The sequence below is a fragment of the Merops nubicus genome, unplaced genomic scaffold (genome assembly GCF_000691845.1).
Source record: "Merops nubicus isolate BGI_N331 unplaced genomic scaffold, ASM69184v1 scaffold35479, whole genome shotgun sequence".
Lineage (NCBI taxonomy): Eukaryota > Metazoa > Chordata > Aves > Coraciiformes > Meropidae > Merops > Merops nubicus.
In genome coordinates this window covers 1-17,084 of record NW_008633618.1, presented here as the reverse complement: position 1 = coordinate 17,084, position 17,084 = coordinate 1, and the positions used below count along the sequence as shown (strand labels likewise).

At 48.9% G+C, this 17,084-nt stretch overlaps 1 protein-coding gene across 1 annotated transcript; it reads left to right on the top strand.

The window, feature by feature from the left end:
* Positions 1–4,682: 4,682 nt before the first annotated feature.
* ASTL (astacin-like metallo-endopeptidase (M12 family)) lies at positions 4,683–13,646 on the top strand (the record flags this gene model as incomplete). The annotated part of the gene is made up of 12 exons (XM_008948322.1): positions 4,683–4,769; positions 4,968–4,992; positions 7,017–7,033; positions 7,694–7,718; positions 8,613–8,684; positions 9,550–9,684; positions 10,329–10,446; positions 11,073–11,251; positions 11,378–11,462; positions 11,853–11,980; positions 12,872–12,987; positions 13,421–13,646. Coding segments are annotated over exons 1-12 (1,213 nt in total), but the record flags the coding sequence as incomplete, so codon positions are not given.
* Positions 13,647–17,084: the final 3,438 nt, after the last annotated feature.

The window sequence follows — 17,084 nt, the reverse complement described above, 5'->3', positions numbered from 1 at the left end:
GCTCCCGCAGAGGAGCCGCCAGACCAGCGTGGGGTCCCAGACAGCCCCCGGGCCCCCAGGCTGCCCGCGGGAGGAGAGAGCCCCTCTCACAGCAGGTGGAGCCCAGGCGGGGAGCGGGCTGGCGTTGCACAACCCGTCACAAGGAGCGCTCCCCAGCCCCTACGTGTGTCCCTGGCATGTCCCCTTCCGAGGGCAGGGGCCGAACGTCACCCCAGGCACCGCTGGGCAGCTCAGCTCGCACCTTACCCCACCGCAGGGATTCCTCTGCAATCAGCACCGCATTGTTCCGCGGGCTGGGAGCATCCTGCCAAACCTTTGATCCCTCCATTCCTCACCCAAGGGCAGCAGACAAATCAGATGGCTTCTCCTGATAAAGGGAAGGAATTTGTTGGGGTTTTTTTTCAAGGCAATCAGAAGTTCATTACTAGAGTTGTCCAAATTAAAGTTCCAGTTTCATCATCTCCGTTCCCCTCCTGCAGCCCAAATAGTCGTTGGACGGTACATCATTACAATGCTAGTTTAATTGCTAAATTATGTTTCCCTAAATTTGGGCTTGAAATCTGAGTTTGAAACGAAAATCAACTTTGCTTCAACATTTATCTTAGAAGTTGCAATGTTCAGACTTTTCCAATTTATTTCTTTACTAGGTTGGTTTGAGGGGCTTTTTTTTCTGTGAGTTCTTTTTTAAAGAACAATTCGTCATAAAGAAAAATCTTTTTCTTCATTGTCCCTCTTATTCTGATGACAGTGTGAAGACTGAAGTCTCTAGGTTTGACTCTTTGGCAAGAATAGTGGCTAATCAATAGCAAGCCAATGATCCTGACTTGGGTTTGAGCTCTCACAGCAGCACAGCCAGGGCTGGGGCTGGAGCCAGCCATCGATGTCATGGAAGTTTTGCACAGCCAAAAGCAGAACAGGAATCATGCTGAGCACCTCCAGGTCTTCTCAGGGAGGTAGGACCCAAAGAAGAAGTATGGAGAAGGACATGAAAGACAAGTAAATCTATTGATTCAGCAGGTATGCTCTCGGGTGTGGGAAAACAGTTTCTAACTGCACCTTGTCTTATCTAGAGTTGCCTTTTATGACACGTCAGTCTTCTATACAGGGGATTGAAGGCTATGGTGGTTACCTGTGAAACCTGCAGGAGCTGCCAGTAATGTTCTCAACCAGCAAAGTGCAGCACTGGCTGAGATGATTTCATCTGAAATTATCCACTCCTAAACACAGCACTACCAAAAAGTCATGGTCAACTTGGAAGGACTTAAAAGGTGACTGTAGAAGCAAGAAGAGTTGAACTATAAGAAAGACTAAAGGGTTGAAAGTCCTTTAAGCCAGCACAGCAAAAGCTTGTGTGGAGGCTGATTTGTGTCTGGGAAATATCTGATAACAAAGAGACCACAGAAAAGGAAATGATCTCTGCAGCAGACAGGTGGAGTTGGCGAGAGGGGGGCTCAGGAGCCCGGAGCTGGACGCAGTGCCTGGAGCAGAGTCCCTGCCCAGAGGACTGGGCTTCGGGACGAAGGAGCCCGGAGCTGAAACCAGAATTACTGTTCCAAAGAGAAGTGAGCTAAAGTAGCACAGTGCCACGAAGCAAACGTTCCTGAGAAAGGCTATTGAGAGGTCTGGCTGAAGGAACACACTCCTGCTCCAGGCCTGTCGTCTCCCCTGGGCTGGAAGTGGTTGGTGTGTGCTGTTTGGGCGTGGGATGCCAGCCCACAGCCACTTCAGTCACATGTTGTGGACCACACCACTCTGGCTTTGGTGAAGCCAGATGATGTTACACCTTTAAGAGGTGTTAATATCTTACAAGGAATGGGTAAGATTCCTGGTGACCGCATGACTTCCACAAGCTGCTCAACAGAAATGTGGTTATTTTGCTTTCTGGAGCTACTTTTTCCTGCATTTTACTGCACAGCAGTTAGTAGCTGGTTGTTACAGAGGTTAGCAGTCAGATGTAATAGACATTTCTTTTTTGCCACTACATCTTGATTGTTTACATTATATTTTTTGGGAGCTGCTTACAACAAAACCCTCCAAGGGGAATAATTGTAGAACACATTTGACTAAATGACACACGACTGAGCAGAACCTGGAGGAGGTCTACAAGATGTCGTGGCTGTACAGTGTGTGCCCATACACAACAGAACACACTGTTTTTTTCACCAGTGTGTCTGGAGAGTCTTTTTTTGGTTATGCACACGCAGGTCTGTGCAAATCAGCGTTTGGCCCCGGGCGTGTCCCCGGGTACTGCAGTATTTCAGGAGCAGGTTGTTTTGCTGACAGACTTCTTGCAGACTATGACACTTGGTGTTTTGCTGTTGTTTTTGGACACCTGCCAATCACTGTTCACATCTGCAAAATCTGTGTGGTCCCGACTGTCCACCAGACACTGGGATATGCAGACAGGACAACTCGAGTGCAGTTAAGCCTCCCACAAACTTTTCTTTGATATGTGCAAAGCTGCTCTTTGCTAAGCCCTGGTTTGCTTCCTAAAGGGTCGAGACAATTTCTGTGGCACTTTTTCTGCTAGAGGTACTTTACTGCATCTGGTAACACCATGTCCTATTTTTGCAGTATCTCCAAAAACTAGGTAATTTTTTTGATTAGTGAAAACAGGACTGGTGACAGCTCCTCCTTGAATACCACACCTGGGGAGAGGGCCAGATCCTGCACCTCGGTCTCGGGCCCCAGCCGAAGCTGGCAGGCTCTGGGGGCCGGGTGCCAGAGCCCCCCCAGCTCTGCTGCAGGGGCTGTGCCAGCTGCAGCATCTCCAGGCTCGCTCCTGCCCCCGGCAGTGCCCTGCCCCATCTGCTCTTAGCCCGTGGGCACGGGGCAGGCATGGATCTCTGCTGGCTGCCTCACCTGCCAGCACCTCAGCGTGTCCTGCAGGAGATGCCAGCGTCCCTTTTGCCAGCCCAGGCCCCTCCCTTTCCCGAGCACAAGCAGGTGCCCAGTCGCTCAGGAGGCTGCAGGATTTTCCCAGTAACATGCTACAAAGATGCTACAGGTGCCAACCTTCCTAATGTGCTTTTTAACCTTTTTTCCCTCACTATCTCTGATCCTCCTTGTGCTCCTGGACTGGTTTTCCCTGAGAGAGGTCTGTCTGTTCCTCTCTTCCCCTAAGCTCTGCTGGGAGCAGATGATATACAGGCCCCCTTCTGCAGTGAGTTTTTGGTATGGTTTGGGCACAGCGAGGCATCCAGCATCACGGACATTTGCTTTGCCCTTGTGCTGACTGAGAACTTTGCCCCAGCACAAGGAGATTTTCACCCCTGTGAAACACAAATACAAAGAATTCTGTGAGCATTGCAAACACTGCTGTGCACAGAGGACACGGGAGCTGCCTGTGCTAGCAGGATTAGCCTGCAGACAATGCCTGATAGATCTTAGTGCTTTCATGGGCACCTTGCTTCATCCAGAGGGCAGGGGCAGAACAGGAAAAGCATTACCCCCCGTGCTGCCTCCCTGGGGGAGTCATGGAAGTTTATCCCTGGGTTTTGTCAGTCCCAACTTTCCTAAAATAGTCAGCAGTGTGTGCCTGTGAACATCCCTCCACTAAAATGAAGAGGAATCCCCACCAGTGCAGTTCTGACTGCATCTCCATGTAACTCCTAGCCTTGATTGGGTACAGTTGGGCAGCAAAGAGGTGGAAAAGTCTCTCCTGCTTCTTGAGCCATCCACCAACTTCTAGAACATCTCATTCAATACAGAAAGAAGGAATATCAGTGTGAGTGGGTTTAAAACTTACTCCAAGGGTACCGGAGTGCTGGCATGGTCCAGACAGAGAATCTGTACCTTCTATACTGCAGCTTCCTTGTCTACACGTGGAAAACATGTCCTGACCCAAAACAAGAGTGTATCAGAGAGCAGACAGCTGCCCAGCTACAGCACCTCCGGCAGGTGGTCCACCAAGCAGAGAAGAGGCTGAGCAAGAGGCTCAGTGGCCCTGGGTTACCTCCTGCAAACATTTCTTGCTAGGTCTGCTTGCTGCTTCCCCATCATCCACATGCCTGGCTGAGTGCACTCCAGTGAGCAGCAGGTCTGTTCATCCTTCTTAAAATGCCCAAGTGCTGCTGCTGCTGCTGCTGCTGCTCTCCCATTTCCCCTCTCTGACAGCTGGTCACAAAGCCCACAAGGGGACCTACAATTGTGGGACTGCCAGAAACTACAGGACGCAGAAAATCAGGGGACATCAGGAAACACAAAGGAGGAAGCAAACTTTCTACTTATAGGACCAGAAGTTTAGAAGATGAAGGGTGTCTTCTCTGGGAGGGTACAGACTGGCCTCGCTGGGCCGTGACGTGCTGCACGACTCCACAGCACTCTGGGGCCCCTCTGCATGTCCAGCGGCGTGAAGGAACGAGTCCCCTGCCACCAATCCCAGCAGCACAGCTCTGGAGGTCACCCGGCAGCAAGGGCTTCCTGGGGGACACCACGGCCAGCCCTTGGGGCAGGGTGCCCCGGGAAGCAGGAGGGGCTCGCTGCCGAGGATGCTGCGGCCGCAGCCAGGGCCAGGCGGGGGCTGGGAGGTGCCCAGGGGCTAAACCTGCCAGGAGGCTGCAGAAGTGCCCCGGGTGGCTCCCATTGGCTGGGCCCCTGTCCCAGCCCGGGGCTCTGCTGCTATATCTAGGGGCAGTGCAGGGCCCGGGGAGGACAGGCACCCTGCTCTGCTGGGACTGCAGATGGGCCTGAAGATGTTCCCGGACCCGAAGGTGTTGCTGGTGCTCGCTGCCCTCCTGCTCCACGCTGCCCTGGGCTTCCCCATTCAGGTGAGAGCAGTTCCCTGCAGCCCTGCCTGCTGCCTGCCCTGCAGTGACCCCTGGAGACTCCCTTTGATCAGCTCCCGCAGGAAAAAAGTTAACCATTTAATAATGTCTAAAGCAAATCTAATTGTGTCGTTCCTCCCTTTGGCCTGACTCGTTTTGGAGCTATGGAAGAATAATACCTTCTACCTGTTGGTTTTGCAGGAGGACTACGGAAACAGCACAGCAAGTAAGTAGGATTTATCCTGTATTTTAAAGGCAACTGTTAGTTTTTGGCCGTGTCTGGCCCGCTGCTGGTGTGTGAGGGACTTGGCTCCAGAGCACGTGAAAACACTGACTCCCGGGCTGTTTGAATAAGGCTGTGCTCCCTGGTTTGGTACCAGGCTGAGTGCAGATGTGTTTTCACACAGATGTGCTTTACACATGCTTTTGGGCTATGGATTGTTGGGGTAATTGAGATGTGCTTTTAGAGTCCTGAAAAGGAAATGTAAATAAGACATTTTGACACCTATCCATCAACTTGGGTGTTAGAAAAAGACGGCTGCTCATTTGCCTCCTTGGTGCAGCAGTAGGAGAAGGGGATGTCAGGCGTCAGAGAAAGCTTCGCTTTGTGCTGGGGTAGGAAACAAATAGTAGAGGCTTAGCTGAGCAGCTTTTGTCTGCTCACAGGAGAGGAGGAGGTGACTGCAGATCTCCAGAGAAGGTGAGTGGAGATTCATCTGTAGGGAGACTTTAGCTACGGCAAGAATCTGCCAGGTCTGGGGTGATGTGTTGCGAGAGGAAGAGACCTTGGAAAAACTTGTTTTACTTAGAACAAATAGGTGGCTAATGAGAACTGACCAGTTATTCTTTTGAGCTATCATTTATGGCACAAAAGCAAAGGGAGGTTGTAAAATGGCTGCTCAGAATATTTGGAGCCGACCACGAGACACGCTCGCTCGAGTTCCAACTAGCCAGTAGCTGGGACTCCAAGTCACAGGGTTACTGGGACAAACACATACAAGCAGTTTTAATTTACCATCCTTACTGCTTTTTGTGCCTTTTGAGAGATCTTCCAGTGTTTCCAGTGCAGGGGAAACGTGAGCTGTATCATTCTGAAAGCTGTTTGGCACCAGATGTTCATTTGATCAAGGACAAGGCAGATGCCTTCTGTGATGTCTCATTTGGGTTTTAGAAAGGGGTTGCAGGCTTTATGTGCATAGGAATCTGGAGCTGGATTTACACTGACTTGGACTAGTCAATTAATCTAGTGCCTCTTGAGTGCATGAATTCTGAATCCAGATGGCCCATCTCAAAAATGTGCTGCCCTGAAGAATTTTTTTAGACTCCATGGATCTCTCTGATGCAGCTGGTGGGAACTGACTGAACTTTTCTGTAATGAACCACCATCAGCACAGCACACGGCCATTGCCACGCAACTACAGTAACAGTCTGACAAGACAGACTGAAGCCTTTTTGGCCCAATAAAAGCAATTCTGTGGCAGATTCTAAATAGATTCTGAACAGGGGGAAGTCTCCTCAGTACACTTGGGCAATGACCACTGTGAAAAGGGAAAGGTGCTGCAAGGTGTGACAGAGCTTAGCGTGCCTCCTGTTGAAAAAACCACCATTGAAAAGACAAGGAACATGGATAGGCTTAGACAGATCTATGTGCATTATTGTTCTCTCTGTCAGTGTTGGACAGGGGAAAGAAAAAAAAAGGCTTTTTATTTTGACTAGGAAAAGTGTGATTATTGGCAAGCTGGACAAGATTGCCAGAAAGGCTTGTGGCACATGCATCATACTTCAGAACAGGTCAAACAAACTGTGTTCAGGAATAACACAGATAAAACTGTTTCTGCCTTAGGGAAAGTGGACAAACTGGGTGACCTCTGGAGGTCCTTGCCTCTTCTGAACTCCTATGGTATTGCAGCCATGAAGTTTCTACTCAGAGGTTTATATATCAGATCAGGTTTTTCACTCCTGTGTTTGTATCTAGAAGGTAATGCCTGGCAGAAATTGAAAGACCTCATGCTAGGAAGAGCCCTTAGATTTAATTAAATCTCTGTGCACCCTGGCCTCCTCCCAGCAAAGGGACCTGCTAAAGGTGCTCCCGTGGCTGAGGAGACCTGTGCTATTAAACCCTGCAAACTTGCATTCAGTATCTAATTTGCTCCTTTTGCTTGTCTCTTTCTTCCTTGCTTTTTGCAGCTACAGATCCTACTGAGGTAGCAACAGATCCTACTGAGGTAGCTACAGATCCTACTGAGGTAGCAACAGAACCTACTGAGGTAGCAACAGAACCTACTGAGGTAGCTACAGATCCTACTGAGGTAAGGACAGCTAAATCTGCTCTTCTGATCACTCTGGGGTTCAGCATTGTGGGAAGTGAGGTCGAGGCTTATGTCCTCCACCCGATCTCCACCTGTGCAGGAAAGTCTGCTCCAACCAACAGTGTAACAGAGTGAGCAGTCTCCATCCCCATCCCACTATTGCTCCATCATGCCCAAGCACAGCTCATGTCCCAGGAAGCTTTTGCCTCCTCTGGGGTGACTGAGAAAACTCAAACTCGTTTTGTATTAACACGAGGCAAGGGCAGCATGGCAATCTGTTCTGCTACACACATGGCCCCCCAGCTGCTGCCAGCCTGGGCAGCTTTGGTCCCTTGCACGTTATATTATTTAATATTTGTTATAATATAAAGTGTGTTTCAACATCAGGAAAAAATTCTTTGCTTTGAGGGTGCCCAATCCCTGGAGCAGGCTGCCAGAGAGTCTGTGGAATCTCCTTCTCTGGAGAGACTCCAGAGGAATGCCTGGACACCATCCTGGGCACCCTGCTGGGGGTGACCTGCTGGAGCAGGGGGCTGGACGAGGTGATCTCTGGAGGTCCCTCCCAACCTCCACCACTCTGGGTGATTCTGTGCTAATACTAATGCATCGTTCTTGCAGGTGACGACACCAGAGGACATATTCGGTATGTATTACTCCAAATAATTCTAAGTATTTGATAGGATATTAGATACATTAGATAGATGGTTAGCTACCCAGTTAGTCCAGGAGATCACACACAAATTAAGGAAGAAATTTTAAATGAATGCACACATTATAATATTTCATGCAAAGCAGAGTCTCTTGGTTATGTCCCACAGCTCTGACTTGCTAAAAACCTCAGCTGTTACTTTTGCCAAAAATAGCTCTGCTTAGATAATGTCACTTCCAAAGGCTGCAGAAAGCTCAGAGGCCATGTCCTTGTGCCTTTTACTGGTGTCATGCCTTAGCACATGGCACTCTCAGTTGGCTGACTCTGCTTGTGAGACTTAGGAGCCCCTGATGCTGGGCTCAGGACCCATGGAATAGGAGTGCAGTTCTGAGTTCACTGGTTTCAAGGGTCTTTCAAGAGGTCAGCATGTCTGGCAGCAAGCAGCCGGACTGCTCTCCATCCGTTTGTTACTCCTGGTGTCTTCTGTGGGGTGTTGGGTGTGAGCTGCACATGCAGCTGAAGAATGGTGCTGCCTGAGAACACAGACAGCAACCAGCTGACACTTGAGTGGGTCAGTGCAGCCTTACGAGAGCAAACCTCCATGCCTTAAAACGTGATGGATGGGAGGGAAGGGAGGGAGGGAAAGATGGAAGGAGGGTGGTTCTTGGGCCTGTATTAATGCCAAGATAACCACAGCTGGGAGGTTCACACGACTGTGTCACTAAGCAAGTATTGACATGATTGAAGACCATGCCAGTCCCTAAATAGGCTCTGTAAGACCTAAGCGAGCTCCTGGAAACTAGCCAGGCTAGAAACCAGGATTCCTAGAAACCAGGATGCCTATTTTCCCTGGGAATGAGAAAGTGATCCTCTTGTATTTCTGCACAGACTCTCCATCACCTACAGAGACTGACTCCGAGGACGAAGTTATTTTTAACAGAATTCTGGAAGCTAACAAAGGTAATGCCATCAAAGCCCTGCTTCTCAGGGGTCTTTCTTTGTTGGTTCATGAGGGTGATGTGGAAGGTACAGTGTCTAACCATGATCTGTACAAAGATGTTTCCCATCTTACACCCCAGCATGTGAGAGATGCCCAGAGACAGGCTGCTGGGACTTCTGGGTGGTCTGCTGAAGCCCCACAGCATCTCACATCTATAGGGTCAGAACTGAAGGTGTGGAGGCAACTTTCCAAGCAGCTCTAGCTCTCAACACTGTTGTCATTCTTTGGACGTAAAAAGGGAACTTGGATATTTGGATCCTTTGTGATTTAAGTGCCATTCTCATGAATGCAAGCATTGCTGCACCCCTGTTCTATCAGCTGCACTTTCTTATGTGTGCCCTTCAGCAGTCATTCAAGAAGCTTTACTACTGTGTAAAAATGGACACCAAATATTCCTACAGTTTTCTCTAGACACCACTCCTCAGCTTGCTTGCTGCTTTGCTTATTGGCACCTTCTGCCTTTGCCCAGCACCCTTCCTGGGCAGATATTTGAGTCATTCAGTGTCACATGAAGGGTGATGAAATAGTACCAAGGTACAGCATCCTTCTCACTACTGCAGCTGCTCTCTGTCATACCCTGTCTTGCCTCAACCCATTCCAACAGAGCTGCAGCTTCCCACCCCTCCTCTTGGCTAAGGGCAGCAGCAAAGGGGGGAAGCAGGTCATGTCCATCTAGCCCAAGAGTCCATGGCTCAAGCTAGCCAGGAGCGGACGCAGAGGCAAAAACAGAAGAGGAGGACGAGTAGAGAGTGACCCTTCTCCAGGTTTGCTTAGCAGGTGTCCAGCTGCCCCTGGCTCAGCTGTTTCCACCCTTTCTCCCCACAGGCAGCTCTCAGTACCTGCAGGAAGGTGACATTGTCCCCCAGAGGCGTCGCAGTGCCATCAACTGCCGCCACTGCAACTGGCCCCCCTCCGGCGACGGGATCGTCCGCGTCCCCTACGTCCTGGATCCTGCCTACGGTGGGTCTGGATGGCAGCTGGGGCTTCAGTGGCTTTTGCTGAGGAACTTCAGGTGGACAGCGATTTCTAGTGGCCACACAAACAGTCAGATAAATCAGCTCTAAGGATTTACTCGTGCTGTGCAAGCACAAATGAATTGTCAATGATAAAGATCTAAATAGGAAAAAGAAAATAGATCCAATTGCCTTGAGAAGTTTGCAGCACAAATGTTTTGGTCTGACCAGCCCTCTGATGGTAGCTGCCAGAACAGCTGCCTTCATAAGGCTTTATAAGCTGCCTGTGTAAGGCTCATGCCTATTGCAGGGTGGTGTCAACAGCCTGCTTTTCATCAGCAAAACAGCTTCCCATAGCTGTCTCCAAGTGTCCCACCAGGAGATACATCAACAGTCACCAGTGTAATTTAAAACAAGCAGCTGAGGAAGAAAGGCTCCCACCCGAGTCCATTTGGACCAATAGCTGATAAAGCAGATCTTGGGTCAGGCGATTAAAATCTGAAATGAAATTAATTAATGAGCAAAAAGCAAGAAAAAGAAAGGCTACAATTTCTGGCCCTCATTTACCCTCTTTTTGCACACGTGAGATTTTTGTGGCACCTGCCATTGTCCCTGTGTGACCCTCATGCCAATTAACCCTTTCTCTTCCAGAGGAGAGCCATGTGAAGGGGATTCTTGATGCCATGGGAGAATTTGAAGCACTGACTTGCATTAATTTTGTGAAGCGCAAGAATGAACGTGACTACCTCAACATTAAATCTGCTGACGGGTGAGTGGAATGAAAAATTAACAAGTTATTTCTGTACTGTCTTTCAGTTCTTCACTACAGTCATTCTGTGTGACCTTAGAGAGGAAGGAGGAAGGGGTTTAGAGAAGAAATTTAATGTTTTATCCCAGTGCCAAGGTATCCTCTGTGCATACCTTGTGAGTGCAAGGACTCGGCAGTCCCACCAGGGACCCACCAAGACACTGGAGTGATGCAGATGGTGGGAGAGTACCACTAAGGTGGAAATGAAACCTGAGCTCCTGTTTCCTGCGTGGTGTAACGCACACTTTAGCACAACATCTAACAGATTACTGTAGGGCTTATCTGCATATCTCAGATTCGGCAATTTCAGTTATGAAATCAACAGTTCTCTGAATCACACAGTTGGCTGTCAGGGTCAGAATTGGAGCCTCTGTGCCAAGAAAAGTGTTCCAGGAAGCTTTAGCATAGATCAGACTATTTGTCCTTTCTGTGCCATGGTCAGTTTTGCCCTTCTGGGTACTGGAGCAGACAGGAAGGAATCCTTCTGCTCCCACAAGGCGTGTGAAGCGAGGAACTCTTAGCATCCCTTTGCCTGCCTGACAATCACAATCCCTAAGTCTCCTGTTGGTGTTCAATGCCTCTCTCAGCTGCTGGTCCAACTATGGGAAAGTAGGAGGTGGACAGACTGTCTCTGTGATGAAAGGAGGCTGCATGTGGAAAGGAATAATTCAACATGAACTGGACCATGCTCTGGGCTTCCTGCATGAACATTCTCGAAGTGACAGGGATAAATATGTAAGGATCATGTGGGAGTACATCAGTCCAGGTGGGTACCTCTCAACTGCTCAGTGTAGAAAGTGGTGTGGATACATCCCACTGTTCCCAGCTCTTCCTTATGCTCTGAAGGGTGTAGGTAGGAAGCATGCTCTAAGCACAATATCATGTCTTACAGCTGACAGACCAGACTTCAAAAAATTTGAAAACTCCAGAAACCTGGGTCTTCCATACGACTACTCCTCAGTGATGCACTATGGCCCGTAAGTAGCAGCATGGCATTGCTTTTGTTGGAACTCACAGCTTACATGGGAATTAGTTTCTATAATAACTCTGTCATAACTACCAGTATCCCCATTTCCCCTGCTGAGAAAAGCAGTGGGAGTCAGTTCAGACAAGCCACTTCCTAAGGTTAATTCATTATCCTTGAGTTTTCCACTAAGGAGCCATTCACAGCTGAGCTTGGGAGCAAAGGAGGGCACCTTGGGATTGACTGCTTACTGCTGGACACCTTAATTAAACCTTTCTTACCAGCACTGTTAGTCACAACAACTCGTGTGCAATTCCTGTTCTCCCTCCAAAGCATGCCATTGAATCCTGAAAGAAGTAATTCTACTTAAAGAATGTAATTTGTCATGGTTTTTTTTTTCCAGATACACATTCTCTAACACCACAGGGAAACCAACTATTGTACCAATCCCTGATGAATCCATACACATTGGCCAGAGGCAGGGACTGAGCAACTTGGACGTGGCCAAAATCAACAAACTTTACAACTGCAGTGAGTACCTCAGAGCCCTCCCTTCACCTGCTGCCCAGCTCCTTCACAGAGGTGGACTCCGGGAAGCTGGAGGCACGTTGTGCTGGCTGGGGAGGTGCCCTCTGCTCCCCAGGGGAGGACGCCCGGGCGCTGCCCTGCCCCGCGCCTCGCCCCGCTCCTCTGGCCTCCTGCAGCTCAGGAGGCGACTCCAGGCCCCACGGAGAGCCAGGCATCTCTGTGCCTGCGTGCAGGTTGTGCTTAAGACCTGAGCCAGACCCAGAGAGCTGTAGGCTCCTCTGAACCAGAGCAGTTCCACGATGCTTTGTCTAGTTCTCCAACGCCTCAGGTGTCGTTCCAGATCTGTGTGCAGTTTTAACTCTTCGGTTTTAACCTTGGCTAGAATAAATTCTCCCCTACACCCAGTCATTTGCTTAGTCAAAGGGAAAAAACAAGATGAATAAAGTATTACCCCTTGCACAGATGAGAGCCCAAGTCGTCTCCTAAGCTTTGAACTGAAGCATTGCAGAGACATCAAACTCGTGCTTGATTCTTCTAATATCACTTGACTTGTGCATCTGGGTGAAAAACAACATCCTCTATTGCAGTGACTTGAAACCTTTCACTCTTCCAGAGGTGCAGAAAGAGCTCCCTTGCTAAACGACAAAGCTAATCAGTAAAAGCTAATGTTTTTTCCAAGCACTACTTCACTTGCCGTTGTGAGGCAGGTACTTAGGCATTATGTGGAAATTAGGACACCAAGATTCTTCATTTTAATCAAGATATAGCAGCACTCTGAACCGAGTGCTGGCAGATGAGAAAATCGAGCGCAGCCCATTCTGAAGAGGTTGTAAGTGTCAAGGAGTGGGAGCTCCTGCAGGCCTGGTGCTGCAGCAGAGCTCGTTTCTCCCTCAGGTCGCTGCAGCACTATTCTGGACGCGGCGTCTGGGTCCCTGAGATCTGCCAACCACCCCAGAAATTACTCAGATAACACCAACTGTGTCTGGCTCATCCGAACCCGATCCAGAAAGGTAACCACAGGCTAACAGTGGCCCTGTAATATGCCTGAACTTTCTTCTTCCTGTGTTTAAGCGTTTTGCACTTTGTCTGCCTGCCTGTTGCCAGGTAAGATCTTTTCCATGGGAGAGATTTCAGACCAGTCCCTACTCCTTCGTGTCCATAAGCCAGGCGTGGGCAAAGGCAACTGCAGAGCTGTGGTCTTCAGAAACCTCCCTGCGCTGGGCTGCAGGTTTCCAAAATCAAGCCAAGGCAGCCTGAGCATGGCAGCATTCAGTCACAGGCCCAGGAGATCTGACCCCTGCAGCTCCAGGGGATGAGAGGCACAGCTGGGCAAGCAGCTCCAGTCCAGGCTGGGCTGCAGCTTAGACTGTCTGTTGTAAAGGACACTCTGTGGAAGAAGCCACGTCCACGTGCATTAACAGCTGGTTTTCTCTTCCCTCCCAGGTTTCCCTGCACTTTCAAGCCTTTGAGCTGCAGAAAACCAGAGGCTGTCAGGGTGATTATATTAAAGTTTATGATGGATCTAGCAAGTCTTCTGCACTTCTAATGGACAAGACCTGTGGATCAAAGATACCCAGTGACATAGTTGCTTCTGGTAATCATATCCTCGTAGAGTTTGTCACAGATGGTGCTGATACAGCTTCTGGTTTCAAAGCCACCTTTACTTCTGGTAGGTCTGAGAACAAGGAGAATGGCAAAGCAAAACAATCTGTGTCAAGTCAGTATGTTGCTCCTCTGAAAAAGATGCAGTTTTTAATGTCAGAGTTCAGAGGGGGAGACAGATCTTTGGTGAACCAGGTCACTCGGCTCCATGGCAATATTTCTATGGTCAGGATCCCTGGGTTGTAACCACCTAAAATACATTCTCTTCAGTGCCATTTAAGAGCCAAGGCCACAACTATACAATTAAGCTACCACAGGCTTCCAAGTTGGCGTGTATCAGCTGGAATAAAGAAATGCCCATGTGCATATCTGTAGCCTACAGCAGCTGTACAGGAGTGCAGCTTGCCTCCATTAGTATAAAAGAGAGCTCAGCTACGTTATAGGATCTTGCATTTGCCACAAGACAAGAGCAAGGAGGCACAGAGTTTGGATGAATCCTCTAAAATGCAGTAACCTAACTGTGTGCCCAAATCAAACCAGCAGTTTCGCATTGTCTCTGTGTAGTATCTACTTCTGTCCCCTGTAGCTATGGAAGGAAAGAAAAGTCAGAAAGCTCCCCCTGACAGTTCAATGTGTCAACAACTACAAAATCCTCGTTATCAGATAGAATGTGGTTTAATGTTTACATATTTTAGAGATGCTAGAGTTTGCTGAGAGAGCTCTGAAAGCTAAGTGTTCTCTCATTTCACTTACAGTGAGGACCCAAAGAAAACCCAGCAGCCGCAACTGACTTAGAGAAGAACCACCTATTCTGTGAATATTGAAATTTTGGGTTTCCTACTTTGCTCCTATCCTGGCTTGGATCAATATGAAATTTAATTCTATTAAGAATCGAAGTTTCCTGAGAAACTTTATTTCCCAAGCCAAAGAAATGTGTGAATTCTGAATTCTATACATCCGGCGTGCTCCTCCTTCCGTCTGCACTGTTAAGTTATTGCCTCTTTCTATTTAACAATTGAATAAAAAGCTTCATAAAAAACTCCAAACTTTCCATTTCTGTTTTCCAGCAGTCCCTTCCGGCCATGCACACGACCAGTGTGGTCTCACATCTTAGCCCCCCTCCTTCAGCCTCAGGGCTATGTCTCTCTTACATATACCACTGACATCATACGTTTAGATAGCTGGCTGAAGAGTTTATAAAGTTTGGAGGTGGTCTCGTTTTATGTTCTTCACAGCCTTAAGGTCTTAGATACAGACCCTAGAGGAAAACATTTGATAGTTTTGATTCCTGAGCCCCTACAAAAAACAAAATGGAGGAAATAATACTGCAAAGCCAGAATCTGCAGGTGGATCTGTGAGGGCCAATGGCCTAGCCAGTGGTTTGTTTTTTGGAGACAAATGAAGGTTTTCCACGGGGTAGTGAAAAGGCAGTTTCAGGGTGATTTAGGTTCTTGGGCTTGAAGGAAGGATAGTGATTTCAGCAGATGAGCTTTGTAAAACGAGCTCTGAAATACTGTTGGCAATGACTGAGAATGTAATAAAGCTGTGATCATTCGTGTATTGCTAAAATAATTCAGAAGTTTTCTTTTTAAGGGAACTTAATCTCTGTTAAGAAAGGGAGAGCAGCATCATAAATCACAGCTGGCATTGTCCCAGACCCACGTCCACGCAGTTCCATACGGAAACCTTTGTATGTGCAGAGCCTCCTGGGGACGGGGCAGAACATCTCCTTTAGGACACCGGCTCTTCCCCCAGACCACGTCCACAGCAATCCAGCCAGGCCAGTCCTCGTGGAGAGATCCTTAACAGGAGTAGGAAGATTGGCAGGAATGAAGCAGGGATGGGAACGTGCACGGGTGAGAGCGTGCTGGCAGAAGCCGCGGAACAGGGGCTACCAGACCAGCCTGTCCTGATAACAGGGGACACCATTCCCACGCCGCTGCTCCGTGACACCGCGCCCGGAGGATCCCCGAGGGATGCCTCCTTTATGGCATCACCACGGGGAGATGCTGCACTCAGGTGCCAGCAAGCCTGCAGCTGTTAAACGTGCTGTTCCTTTCTCCTGTCAGCCCCGCAGGAACACACACGGGTCCTTCCAAGGCGACAGGCGGGCTGCTCCTGCTGGAGGCTTGTGCTGGGGAGGCACAGGGCTGCAATTCTCAGGCTTATTTGAGCAGTGGTTCCTCCCTCCCTCACGGTCTGAACTCTTCTTCACTAGGGTCTGTGCAGACAATTACATGAGGGACAAATAAAATGGCACAATTAAACTGTCACCTTGAGCCCCAGGCCCCCCTCTCCCCAGCTGCAGCTGGGCCAAGCCCTCTCCGCAACAGCAGTGGGGCAACATCAGCAGCACTGTTGGTAATTTTTCTTTCCATGTCCATTCCATCGTTTAAGTTAATGTCTTCTCTAGATGAGGAGGCTTTTTTCTTCAGGCAGCTAGTTTCTGTGGACAGTGTGACCGTATTGAAAGCCAGGCTCTCGGCACCAGCTGCCACCTGGGTTAAGTCACGGTGCCTGAAGGGGAAGACTGAAATGCTGCTTTGTGGAAATGTAGCACACTGCTCTGTACCTTAGCATCACACACAGACTGCCTCTATAAAAAGAAATAACTTCTGTATTATGGATCAAACGCTAACCTTTTGATAAACCTTGTAAACCTAGCTGAACTAGAAAAGAACAAATGCTATTCTCAGTCTGACTGCCCAGGGGATAAAGAAGTCCTGTAAACAGCGCTGGTACAGAGCACTAAATAAAAAGAGAGCGAGAACAATCTGGATTTCACAGCAAAAATGAAAATCAGTTTTACATACATAATTATATTTTTATTTTAGGTCATACTCCACTTTCTCTGTAATGTTCTCCTGGAGTTTTTCTCTTTGGCACACACTGATGCATGCACTGGCGACACCTCTGCAAGATCCTCAGCTTGGTCATCCGGGGGAAGTTCTTCTGTTGGCTCATAGGCTTCCTGTGAAGGAAAATCTCTTTGTAAGTATCTTTTGTGTTATTATGTGAAGAATAACTTTTTTTTTTCCTTTATAGAAAGGTGGTAACTTCTAGTCTGCTTTGCCACAACTTTGAATGAAAGGAAGGAAGCGCCATGCATGAAGACAGGCACAACGTTCCCCGTAGGGTTGGTTCCACCACGCCCAGCCACCCGCAGCGACCGGTGCCGTCCTCCAGCAGCAGAGCCTGGGGGAACAGCCACAGCCCAATGACCTCGCTTTCCATCTCCTGCGAGGACTTCCAGCGAGGCACCGGGGAGTGAGACCTGGCAGCGGAAGGAAAACATTTTTATTTGGCACTGACGGGCAAAATAAACGCTGCCTGCATTTGTCTGGTTTAGAGCTCTTGGGAAAGTGGCGAAGCCGGTAGCAGGAGGAACGCTCTTCGCGGGTGGCTCTGGAAAAGCACTGTTTATGTTGAGGACCGTGTCTGGGTATGGTTGGAGACTCCCCCAGCTCCCCCCCTCGGCCCGGCCAGCTGTGAGGGCGTGGGGCGG